A 13842-nucleotide genomic window follows, 5' to 3' on the forward strand; every position below is an offset into this window, starting at 1 on the left:
TCTGCTCTTGTATAGATCGAGGTCTCCTTGCGATCTTTGCTTGGAGAGGGTTTCAGTGTTTCCTTCACTCTTCATGCCATAGCTCTCAATGTAGTCAATGCACTCTCGAAAAACTGCTGGTAGCTGGATCCCATCATACAGCATAGTCCTCTCAGCAGCCTCGGCTAATGGAACACCAAAGATTGGCCTGAGGGAAGAAGGAGTATCCATCGGAACGGCTTCCTGCTCTGGTGCAGGCTTCTTCTTTTTCTTTTTCTCTTTCCACTGCTTAACAACATCTGCTGCGGTTATATCTTTGGACTTTTTCTCCTTGTGTTTTTCCTCTTTGTGCTGTTCTTTGACCTTAAAGTCTTTTTCTTTCTTCTTGGAGAAACTAGGCTTTTTGAAGACATGGATACCCTTTGGCCTTTTCATCCTTGATGGGCTCTCTGCTTCATCACCTGAGTCATCTGGTCTGCTTATGGCACAGTTTATACAGTAGACTCTCTTGACCAGTTCTAAATCTTCACAAGCTTTGTCACCTAGTATCGAATCAAGTCTTTCAGCCACAACAGAAAACATGAGATGATGCACTTTGTATTTGACTGTCACTTTAAGTCTGCATACACCTAAGCTATCTATTTTCTGTCCATTATAGTTCTTCAGTAGTACTGACTTTTTCTGTATTTTGGGCTTTTCTTTCATATTTTTTATGTCACTCATACTGATTAAGTTTGCTTTTGCCCCAGTGTCCAGTTTCAATGTAACTAATGCTCCATTTATCTGCAGTGGGATCATCCATTTGTCCACTTTTACTGCATTGACTTTATGTTCAGCATTGTCCATTTCTGAGGGCTGCACATTTTCTGTATCCTTTTTGATATTGTCACATGACACCATTCCTACAAAAAATGTCTCACTTAAATCAGTGTCCTCAATTACATTAACTCGTTGCCCTTTCTTAGTTTGTACTTTTGAAAAGCATTGTTTGGCAAAGTGATTCTTTCCATTACACTTTGTGCACATTTTTCCAAACGCTGGGCATTGTCTTAACTGGTGTTTGTAACCACAGCGTTTACAATTAAATTTTTCATCCTCCGATTGCTTTTCATTTCTGTTCTGCCCATGTTTCTTCCCCTTATAGGACACAGCACCGACAGCAACATTATCACTCATTACAATCGCATCATTATTGATTTCACTGAAAGTCTGCGCGTGCTTTCGAGCTAGCTCGCTGGCTTGGCATATTTTCACCGCATTTTCCAAATTTAGTTCGGTTTCTCTCAACAGACGTTCCCTGACTTTTTTATCATGAATACCAAACACAATCTGGTCACGAATCATGGATGCTTTGAGCTCAGAGAAATTACATGTCTGTGCTTTCAGTTTCAAATCAGTTATAAAGCTATCAAAAGTCTCATTTTGTTGCTGTGTCCGAGAACGGAAGATGTATCTTTCATACGTCTCATTCTTTTTGGGAGAACAATGTGCATAAAATTTCTGTAGCACATCGTCTAATTTGTCTGTTCTCCGCTGGATTAAATACAAATGTATTAAATACCTCTATCGCCTGTGGGCCTGCAACCGTAAGCAGCAACGCTATCTTCTTTGCGTCTGGCTTCGTACCGAATCCGATGGCTGCAATGTAGAGTTCGAATTGTTGTTTAAAAATCCGCCAATTGTAGTCGACATTTCCCTCGAGATTCAAATGCTCTGGTGGCTTCAAATTCTCCATGTCGCTTTTCACAATTTTCAGCAGATCTTCACCACCCTGGTACCATGTTATGTTCATTAATAAATTGACATTCTTATTATGAACACAGCTAGCTTCTAGCTAGTCATTTATTCAGTACACGTTCTCTAGGTACTGTATCTGTAGAGGCTTCTATCTTGACCGTTGCCTTGTGGGTAGCCTAGTGCCTCATGGGTAATGTAGTCTTAATATCTATACAGCTGGGTAGTGTAGTCTTATATACATACAGCTATATACAGCTCTACGGCTCCACCTAGTGTCCACTATAGAATGACATGCTATTGATCACTACAAAGAACACCACACTGAAGCTGCCCAGCAACACTAGATGGGGTGGCATTGTCATAATGTACAACAGCCTTCTGGAGGGTAAGGAGTCACTGCAAGAAATGGCAATATCCCAGACTGGGGATATGGAAACCACCATCAAGAAAATACTGCTGGATGATGTGTTTTGGGAGAGAGTGGTTAGCAGCCTTCAACTACTCTCACCAGTAGCATCTGCAATTGCTCAGATTGAAGGCGATGACGCGGTCATGTCAGATGTTCTCAGGCTTTCTGCTGATTTAAAAGAACAAATCAGCATTGCCCTACCCACATCCCTGCTGCTCAAAGCAGAGGAGAAGGCAATTGTTCAATTCATAGACATTTCAAGGATTTTGTGTCAAACCGATGCATACTGCAGCATACATGCTGGACCCAAAGCATATTGGGAGACCAATACTTTCTGGAGAACAGATCAACAGCGCTTACAGTGTGATTTCTACCCTCTCACGCCACCTCAATCTGGACATGGGCAAAGTTCTGGGAAGTCTGGCAAAGTTCTCTACCAAGCAAGGTCTTTGGAATGGGGACGGGATATGGGAATCATGCAAGCATGTCAGTGCACATACCTGGTGGAAGGGACTTTGTGCATCTGAGGCCCTGTCACCCATTGCATCGGTGATACTCCAAATCCCACCTTCATTAGCGGCCTCTGAACGAAACTGGTCACTTTTTGGGAATACACATACAAAGGTGCGCAATAGGCTGACTAACAAGAGAGTGGAGAAACTGGTGGCTATCCGGGCGAACCTACAACTTATTGAGCCAGATACAGAAGTATCCACCACACAGCTAGACAGTGACACAGAGGAGGAAATGGACACGTCAGAGCCAGAGTCAGAGAATCAGGAGGAGCAATGAGGAGTAGAAGACTCAGAAGACTCATGAGTAGAAGACTCAAAGGGACAAAATAAGGACAAATTACAGGCTAAATAAGCTGACGCACTTTTTATTTTATTTTAGATGGGTCTTTTTTGTGGGGGTTCAATAAAGTTCAAAATTATAACCTAAATAAAGTTTTGAAAGCCTGTTTTTATTTGTATGGAACAGTATGTCTATTTTGATGACAAAGATAATAAGGGTCAGAGACAAAAACCATCAGTGTGCAAAAAAACTCAAAATTCCCATAAATTCCCCAAATTCCCATAAATTCCCAAAAATTCCCATGGAAAGTTTCCTCTTTTAAAAATTCCTGGAATTTTGCAACCCTATTTCCATCCCAGGGTTTCAAAGGAAGCGAGAACATTGCAGATGCCCTAACTATAATCTTCCAAAGTTCTCTCGATTCAGGAACCATTCCTTCAGATTGGAAAATTGCACGTCACTCCATTATTTAAGAAAGAGAGAGAAACCAGGGAATTATAGCTCCCTTAGCCTAACATCTGTTGGGAAATTACTAGCGCCTATAATTAAGGATAGAGCGACTGGCCAGCTTGAAAATTTTCAGCTAATCAGAGTGAGAGCCAGCATGGATTTGTAAAGGGTAGGTCGTGCCTGACGAAACTAACTGAAATTTTTGAAGAGGTGATTGAAGTAGTGGACAGGGGAATGTCTATGGATGTTATTTATATGGACTTCCAGAAGGCATTCGATAAAGTGCCACATAAGAGACTGCTACCTAAAGTTGAACCGCATGGAAATAAAGGCAAATGATTGGCCTGGTTAGGAAATCGGCTGAGCGACAGGAGGCAGAGAGTAAGGATAATGGCAGGTACTCTAATTGGCAAGATTACATAGGATTACAAGGATATACGGCACAGAAACATGCCATTCAGCCCATCCAGTCCATGCCAGCGTTTATGCTCCACTCGAGCCTCCTCCCATCTTTCCTCATCTAAATCTATCAGCATAACTCTCCATTCCCTTCTCCCGCATGTTCTTGTCTAGCCTCCCCTTAAATGCATCTATACTATTTGGCTCAACTACTCCCTGTGATAGCGAGTTCCACATTCTCACCACCCTCTGGGTAAAGAAGTTTCTTCTGAATTCCCTAATTTGATTTCTTTGTGGCTATCTTATATTGATGGCCTCTGGTTATGCTCTTCCCACAAGTGGAAACAATCTCTCTCTGCATCTACTCTATCAAAACCTTTCACAATTTTAAAGACCTCTATCAGGTCACCCCTCAGCCTTCTCTTCTCAAGAGAAGAGACCCAGCCTATTCATCCTTTCCTGATATGCATACCCTCGCATTTCTGGTATCATCCTTGTAAATGTTCTCTGCACCCTCACCAGTGGCTCTATATCCTTTTTATAATATGGCGACCAGAATTGTACGCAGTACTCCAAGTGTGGTCTAACCAAGGTTCAATACAAGTTTAGCATAACTTCACTACTTTTCAATTCTATCCCTCTAGAAATAAACTCTAGTGCTCGGTTTGCTTTTTTTATGGCCTTGCTAACCTGTGTCGCTACTTATAGCAATTTGTGTATTTGTACTCTGAGATCCCTTTGTTCCTCTACCCCACCCAGACTCACACCCTCTAAGTAATAAGTGACCTCCCTATTCTTCCTACCAAAATGTAATACCTTACATTTATCTGTGTTGAGATTCATTTGCCAATTATATGCCCATTCAGCAAGTTTATTAATGTCCTCCTGTAATTTGTTGCAGTCCTCCTCAGTATTGACTATCCCCCCCCCCAACTTGGTGTCATCCGCAAATTTAGAAATTGTGTTTTTGATTCCAAAGTCTAAATCGTTAATATAAATTGTGAACAACAGTGGTCCCAGTATTGATCCTTGTGGAACACCACTACCCAATCTGCCATTGTGAATAGCTACCCTTTACCTCTAGTATTGCTTTCTGTCTTGAAGCCAGCTAGCTAACCATTCTGCTACTTGTCCCCTGACTCCGCATTCTCTGACCAAGATGTGACTAGTGGTGTCCCACAGAGATCAGTGTTGCGTCCTCAACTATTCACCCTATTTATTAATAACTTAGATGATGGGATAGAAAGCCACATATCCAAGTTTGCCGTTGACACAAAGATAGGCTGCATTGTAAGCAGTGTGGATGAAAGCATAAAATGACAAAGGGAACGGTGGCAAGTGGATTTTAATGTAGGCAAGTGTGAGGTCATCCACTTTGGACCTAAAAAGGATAGATCAGAGTACTTTCTAAATGGTGAAAAGCTAGAAACAGTGGAGGTCCAAAGAGACTTTGGGGTCCACGTACATAGTTCGTTAAAATGTCATGGACAAGTACAGAAAATAATCAAAAAGGCTAATGGAATGTTGGCCTTTATATCTAGAAAATTGGAATACAAGGGGGTAGAAGTTATGCTGCAGTTATACAAAACCCTAGTTGGATCATACCTGGAGCACTGTGAGCAGTTCTGGGCACCACACCTTAGGAAGAATATACTGGCCTTGGAGGGAGCACAGCGTAGATTTATCAGAATGATACCTGGACTCCAAGGGTTAAATTACGGGGAGAGATTACGCAAACTAGGGGTGTATCACCTGGAATTTAGAAGGTTAGTGGGTGATTTGATCGACGTTTTCAAGCTATTAAGGGGAACTGATAGAGTAGGTTGGATAGAAACTGTTTCCACTGGTCGGGGAGTCTAGGATGAGGGGCCATAGCCTAAAAGTTAGAGCCAGGCCTTTCAGGAGTGAAGTGAGGAAACACTTCTACATGCAAAAGGTGGTGGAAGTTTGGAACTCTCTTCCTCAAACGGTCAGGTACTAAGGGAAATGGGGCAAAGGCGGGAATATGAGTTAGGTCACAGATCAGCCATGATCTCATTGAATGGTAGAATAGGCTCGAGGGATTAAATGGCCTACTCCTGCTCCTATGCTCCTATGTCTGGAGGAGCTGTAAATGACAACAGCAGAATTATTACCAGCAGCTGCTGTCTGAAAAAATAGGAGCAGTGGTTATGATCTGAAATTGTTGAACTCAATGTTGAGTCTAAAGGCTGTAAAGTGCCTAATCAAAAGATGAGGTGCTCCTTCCTCGAGCTTCATTAGAACAGTGTAGGAGGCCGAGGTCAGAGTGGGAGTGGGGCGGAGAATGAAAGTATTTCAGATTTCCAGCATCCGCAGTATTTTGCTTTTTTAATTAATGGGATGTTATCTTCAGTGCTAAGATGACTAAACTCTGTTGTAAACGATTGGTCACAAGGTTATATATTCACATCTCTACAGTGGTATGAAGGGTTTTTTTGGTTACAAACATCCAACTCCTTAGCTTCGTATTCATACCCAAGCTACGTTAGAGCAAACAGGTAACACAGATGGCTAGAAAAGCTGGCAGGTGAGTAGGAATATGCAAGAAAACTCGATCACAGTTGGAAGCTACAGGATACTGCAAGGTCATATACAAGGTTGAAACATATAAGATTCTGAGGAGGATTGACAGGGTAAATGCTGAGAGATCGTTTCCCCTGGCTGGAGAGTCTGGAACTAGGGGGCACAGTCTCAGGATAAGGGGTCGGCCATTTAAGACTGAGATGAGGAGGAATTTCTTCACTCAGAGGGTTGTGAATCTTTGGAATTCTCTACCCCAAAGGGCTTTGGATGCTGAGTCTTTGAGTATATTCAAGGCTGAAATAGACAGATAGATTTTTGGGCTCTAGGGGAATCAAGGGATATGGAGATTGGGCGGGAAAGTGGAGTTGAGGTCAAAGATCAGCCATGATCTTACTGAATGGTGGAGCAGGCTCGAGGGGCCGTATGGCCTGCTCCTAATTCTTATGTTCTTAAGGTCTAATCTGCTACATATGCACTATTGGAGCCCTGTTTGCCCTGCTGCGCAGAATATCCTATCATTTGCTGTTGGATTCAGTATACTTCAAAGCCAAACAGACCAGTGGATTGGATGAAGTTGCTCCACTCCTTGCTAGAACACATCCTCCAGAGCATGAGAAAGATGTCAAAGATCTAGAGCTCAGGCACAAAATCAGGACTAAAGCAGGACTGGAGGAGTCGCTCATGTTTAAGGCAGGAACATAAAGGAGTTCTGATGAAGGGTCCCAGACCTGAAACGTTAACTCTCTGTTTCTCTCTCCACGGATGCTGCCTGGCCTGCTGAGTATTTCCAGCATTTTCTGTTGTTATTTTACATAAAGGAGTTGTTGCGGCTGCACCTCAACATCAATCCAGAATATTCACACGATACCAGCGAGGAAGTTTTTCCACACCTCTTCTCCATCTTACAGAGCTTTAGTCGACAATGTCTTCAGGCACATTGTCCCTTGTCCTCCGAAGTCTAAATGCAGTGTTACTCTTCACTTGCTGATCCAGGGTTACTAAGGCCAGAGGAAGCCTTCGGGGTTGCTCAGCACAAATTCTCAAGGCTGTTCCAGGAGATCAACCATCAACAAATCAATTTCCTGGAGGAAACTTATCTTCATTGCAGTTGCTGCCGCTCTGGAGTTGAGATTGCAATTGCTGTGCGCAATGGCGTTGATCTGAATCTTGAAGGATGTTTCAAATTTAGCAGCGAAACTTGAAGGTGTACATTGATACAAATTTCAAAAATGAAGTAGATACATATATACAAGTAGTTAAATTTTAGTTATTTTCATGTGTAAGATTTTATTCCGATCAGCAGATCAATTAGGTTCCAGAACTAAATAGCAACCAGACTTGATGCACACTATAGGCAATCTATCAGAAGGTAGAGTATATGTCAGTACATTTGATTTCCCAGAGCACTGTTTTAGACTTTATGCTATTATTAACAAAAAATTATTGGTATTTGCCTACTCTTTAATGAAATGATGCAATAGGGTCAAAAATACAAGAACAAAGATACAAGAACAAAAGGTAGTACAAACAAGCAATGCCGTGTGTCTATAGTTTGTGCAGGAGGTGAAAATCAATTAGAAATCATTAGCCAATCAAACTGTTTTCGGCATCTTATAATGATCCATTTCTTAGCCCATCTTCCTTTCATGTCTTGCCGCTAAGAGTATAATTAAGTATACATCTGACATAAGGAAGAGTGCTTGGCCATATTTCGTTAAAGATCACTTACTAATAAACCAGGGATACAGCCACTATACCCTGGTCAGGCTAACGACATGTCTACATATTAAAAAAAAGGGGGTCTTGGTTATGGAAACAACCCAAAGCATAACCTGCTGGATGTAAAAGCAGTGGAAGAAATGGGTTGCCTCCTGTGCGGCTAGACATGGAAGAGAAGAGAGAGGAGAAGAGACAGCTTCAAGGAAAATACCACTCATGTTGTATTTTCAGTAAGGACATCACAACCAGCCTTTTAAAAAAAAGCTCTGAGTCAACAGGCAGAATTAACTCACAAGTGTGACCATCTTTATTCAGAAAGAACAAGTGTCTCCTTCTTCATTCCCATCATAATTATTGCTAATCTGAATTCATGGCCCATTTAAGTTCCATTTGCTATTGTAACATGGCAAAACAACTTATTGTTTTGTCATGTAAGTTGCACAAGAAATATTCTACCACAAACTAGATTTCCACCCAAATTACTCCATTAAGACACACACTATATTTAATGGCATTATTCCATGTGTTTGCACAGTTCTAAAACAATGGATCACTTTTGGAGCCCTACAGCACGTATTTAGACATAAAATACAGGAGCCAACACAATCAGAGCTAACATGGCTGACACAATACGCACTGCAGATTGGGGAGGACCAGGGGCACAAGTTCAAACTATGGAAGAGCAGAAATAGGCTGGACGTGAGGCGGTTCTTCTTTTCCCAGAGAGTAGTGAGCCTCTGAAGTACATTGCCGACTGGTGTGGTGGGATCTGACGCTCTGTATTGCCTTCAAGACGAAGCTGGACCGGTTCTTGACCGGGGCAGGGAATCACATCATATAGAAGGCAAGTGTCTTTAAAGTTAACACCTGGCCCATGTGGTCTCCTGAACTGGTTTCGATCGCCTGAGTGGGGGGGGGGTCGGAGAGGAATTTTCCAAAAGTATCTTTTCCCCTTATTGGCCCTGGGTTTTTTCTCTTGTGTTTTTGCCACTCCCCGGAGATTACATAGCTGGGGGAAGGAAGTGTTCCGTCACGATGCTCTGGCCTTCAGAGTGTGGGGCAGGCTTGATGGACCAGATGGTCTTTTCCTGCCCATCATTTTCGTACGTTTGTATCTTCTTCATGCAAAGATTTCACACATGCAGCTCAACTGAATACAATGGGTCAGTGCCCAAGTTTAGCAATGGAGTCAAGTACTTTCAAACAGAGATGAAAAACTAAAGAGCTGCCATTTAAAGTTACAGAGCATACAACTTGCTTTTGAAATGACTTGGGCTCCTTACCTGGGTATCTCTGGTAAAAAGAAACACTTTTGTCGTGAGTTCCAGTCTGCGTTTGCAGTTGACAAGACACTCTTTAAAACAGGCCAATATCAATAAAATACCAGGAGTTCATTGAAAGGGGACCGTTTTCAAATTCCACAAAATGTTAAGACAGCTAAGGATGGGTTACAAAAACACTTTCAGCATCGATTATTTTCAGTAGCATTATCCCAAAGTTGTGAAAACCAATTTGAAAATTGTCAAATATTTGAAAGACATATACTGCTTCCAAAAGTGTAAGTATGGCATGAGTTTCCAAAAAAAGCATGATTCTCCGCATATTTTAACATTGTTTTTATTCTGCTATTTGACTTTAACCTGCTTTATCTTAAAGGTCTTGCTTTTCATCATCTACTTTTCTCCACTTCCATTTGTCTGGTTTCTTCCTCTTCTTCAACTTTGTCCTCCAGTTATTTGTGCAAAATCCTATATACACAATACACTCTGGCGTCCAATGCAGTTCCAGTTTTGTCTGATCCCAATTTTGCTCGGAGTTGGAGCCAAACCACCAAGTTCTCGCCATGTCCCGATCCAACAGTCTGGACTGGTCTTCATTCTTGTCCCCCCAGGAAGCAGCGTTCGGTAGTCATGGCCAACTATCTCATATTGTAAACGTTCAGACGATGGAGGTACTCGCCCATCTCTACTTTGGCGAGGTGCAACGATGCAGTTGGTGGGACGTAACGGGGCAGCTTTGCAGATGCCACGGGGAACACCGCAGCAGTACCGATGCAAATAAACCGCATTTAACTAAGTTGAACGGATCGGAGGTACAAGATAAACACACAGTCTGCCGCTGTCTTCAATCACTGCCTTGGACAGAGGCCGCCAAACGATACCAAACGCTCACTCACATCTTGGTACTGGACGGGAGACATTGAATTCCATCCAATTGCAGCACGCAATGCAAGTTTTACACCGCAAATTACAATCTGATATAAAAAAAACGCGCAAATCAAACTTCTTGGTTTCAATGCTTCAATTCGGGTTGCAAATCTTGCAGTCAGTGTCTTCCAACTGATGGGACACTTTGCACCATTAGGTCGGGAGATAGTCTCCAGAGATCGATCCTTGTATCGTCACCCCTTTGAGCTTGACGATAACAATTATTCCTATAACAACGGATTTATTATCCCATGTCGCCCACGATGAACATAGTTGATGATCGCTCCTTTACCAACAGCCAATATCCAATCCCCATGTCAAGCTTCCAAGCAACACCACTAGCTACTGTGCTAGACAGTCAGTCATAACGGTTGTTGGAAACCACGGTGTGATTTTCCGACTCATGAAGGTTGTTACCGTCCGGTTGACCACCCACCTCTTAACCACATGCAAGCTCGACCTAAACGTCTACACGTTTTACTTTCCATTGGTGCCTTGTCACATGGCGCGCCCGCGTTGTATATTTCCACTACCCATGTCAAGTAGCACATCCCCATTGTACATTTCCATTGTATATTTCAAGTAGCACATCCCCATTGCATATGTCAAGTAGCACATCCCCATTGTACATTTCCATTGTATATTTCAAGTAGCACATCCCCATTGTACATTTCCATTGTATATTTCAAGTAGCACATCCCCATTGCACATTTCCATTGTATATTTCAAGTAGCACATCCCCATTGCATATGTCAAGTAGCACATCCCCATTGTACATTTCCATTGTATATTTCAAGTAGCACATCCCCATTGCACATTTCCATTGTATCTTTCAAGTAGCACATCCCCATTGCATATGTCAAGTAGCACATCCCCATTGCACATTTCCATTGTATATTTCAAGTAGCACATCCCCATTGCATATGTCAAGTAGCACATCCCCATTGTACATTTCCATTGCACATTTCAAGTAGCACATCCCCATTGTACATTTCCATTGTATATTTCAAGTAGCACATCCCCATTGTACATCCCCATTGCACATTTCAAGTAGCACATCCCCATTGTACATTTCCATTGTATATTTCAAGCAGCACATCCCCATTGCACATTTCCATTGTATATTTCAAGTAGCACATCCCCATTGCATATGTCAAGTAGCACATCCCCATTGTACATTTCCATTGTATATTTCAAGTAGCACATCCCCATTGCATATGTCAAGTAGCACATCCCCATTGTACATTTCCATTGTATATTTCAAGTAGTACATCCCCATTGCATATGTCAAGTAGCACATTCCCATTGCACATTTCCATTACCTATGTCAAGTAGCACAATCCCATTGCACATTCCCATTGCCTACGTCAAGTAACACATGTCCACTGCACATGTCCATTTCATATTTCCATTGCATATGTCAAGTAGCACATCCCCATTGTACATTTCCATTGCATATTTCAAGTAGCACATGTCCATTGTATATTTCAATAGAGGCGGTCGCACCGCCTCCTCCCTGCCCTCTCCTACAAAAGGCTTTACTATCTGATGGGCTGCAACTCTTTAATAACCCAGGCGGAGTTATTTCAACGATAGAAACACTAATCGGCGGCCCACAGGATTGGTCATCCAGTTGGTATAAGTGGCTATTTTTAAGCACTCACTGCCACTCGTAAAATTACCCCAGGAAGTAATCATCAGGCAGTGCATTTCTGACGCGTGTGTTGCTCGTCTCCTACCAAAATATTGTATATGATGATATTTTTATATGCTAATATATATTCATATACGTGGTTAAAGATTCCCCCCCCGCCAAAAAGAATCAACCCGTCCATTTTCTACACATGCATCACCCAACACTGTAATAGGGAAACATATCATTTAACCTATGACTAATAGGCAGAGCACTGTCTTTTTTTAACAGCACCTTCGGGTCTGGGTGCCTGAAAATGCAACTGCGAAGAGCAAATTCATATTACTCTTCCAAGCAAGTGTATTAATTATAAAACCGCGGCGCAGACTTCCAGAGAGACCAGGAGCAAACACATCTCACTAGCTGCTAAATGGGCTTTACAACACACTTCAAAAAAAAATGCGTGCATCAATAAAGTACAACCTGCCACCACATCGAACCACCTCACGGCACGCTGTTAAAACCCCCATGCATTCTTCCAGCCATCGTAATGTGGGGGGGGGGGGGGGGGGGGGAGCGCGGAGATGACTTCTATATTTACAAATAAAGTAGATCTCACGGAGCTAAAAAAAAATAACTACAGAGAAAGAGAAAGCAATGCAAAATAAAGAGTGCTAAGGAGATTGCAAACTCCATCCACTCAGCTTCCTGCACACTGATACGATCAGAAAAGTCGTCGGCCGTCCTGTCATTAAATGAGTGCGTACACACTTCAGGATCTCCTGCAACACTCGTGCCCCCTGCTACCTCGCCAACCTGGACTCTTTTACCCCCCGCCACCGCCCCCCCTCGCCTCTCCAGGCGGTGGTCATCGTAGTGCTGCACCCCTCGGATGCAACCGCTAACTCCCTCTCTTTTTAAGGCCTATCATCTAGCAATGCATTTAAGCATTAAAAGAGAAAGCAAGCGACAGCGCTCTCATCCCACAGCTCCTCAATTTTTTTTCCTTCCCTGTGTGCAAGAGAGGGCGAGAGAGAGAAGGGGAAAAAATTACAAGCAAGCAAGCCTCGAAAGAGCTTCGGCTTACTTTCTAACGCTTCCCCCTCTAGTGGAGATTCGGGCGGGGGGGGGGGGGGTGGTTGATGTGATAAGCAAAAAAAAAAAAATTATTAAAAAAAAAACCAGTACCTCGTACAGATCTCCTGAAGCCATGCCCGCTGATAGACGTGGTCGCTGCTTGCTTGCTTGCTGCTGCTGCTTCTGGTGGTGTTGCTGCTTGCTGCTGCTGTTGTTTTGGCGGCCGGGTTAGCCCGAGTGCTCCTTTGCAGGCTGACACACAAACACACACAGACACACACACATATACAGGGGGCTGGGTTAATGCGCAGAATCCGCCGCTGGCGTCTCTCTCTCTCTCACTGGATACACTGTAACAGGAGGAAGTAGCGAAACGCCCCGTCCAATCCAGCGCCTGAAACTAACGCGCCCGGACCCACGTGCGAGAAGTAGCGAAATAACAAGCGCTACATTTCCCCTAGCTATGACTTACCTGGCGCGTCCTCGTCCGTCCCCCACTTCCACCTGTTCACAGAATAAATGCATTAAAAAATATATATATATACATGCATGTCACATTCTCAATGATTCACTATCGCCAGCAAAAAAAGACTGACATTTATATAGCGCCTTTCACGACGTCCCAAAGCGCTTTACAGCCAATGAATTTTTTTTTGGAAGTTGTAGGAAACGCAGCAGCCAATTTGCACACAGCAAGCTCCCATGATCAGTGATGTCCATTGAGGGATAAATATTGGCCAGGACACCAGGGAGAATCCCCCTTCCCCTCACTCCCCACTTCTTCCAAATAGCACCACGGGGATCTTTTACGTCTACCTGAGAGGGCAGACGGGGCCTCGGTTTAACGCCTCGTCCGAAAGGCGGCACCCCCAACAGTGCAGCGTTCCCTCACT

At 43.1% G+C, this 13842-nt stretch overlaps 1 protein-coding gene across 1 annotated transcript in view; it reads right to left on the reverse strand.

Moving 5' to 3' along the window:
* Window positions 1-13243, reverse strand: part of LOC147116709 (chromodomain Y-like protein 2) — a 248523-nt gene extending 235280 nt beyond the window's left edge. Inside the window, exon 1 of the mRNA XM_085991827.1 lies at window positions 13061-13243. Coding sequence (XP_085847953.1) covers window positions 13061-13084 — 24 coding nt within the window. The 5' untranslated portion in view covers window positions 13085-13243. The remainder of the gene's footprint in view (window positions 1-13060) is intronic.
* Between the last annotated feature and the right edge of the window lie 599 nt (window positions 13244-13842).

The sequence above is a fragment of the Somniosus microcephalus genome, chromosome 6 (genome assembly GCF_052327205.1).
Source record: "Somniosus microcephalus isolate GS21.2 chromosome 6, FLI_Smic_1.0, whole genome shotgun sequence".
Lineage (NCBI taxonomy): Eukaryota > Metazoa > Chordata > Chondrichthyes > Squaliformes > Somniosidae > Somniosus > Somniosus microcephalus.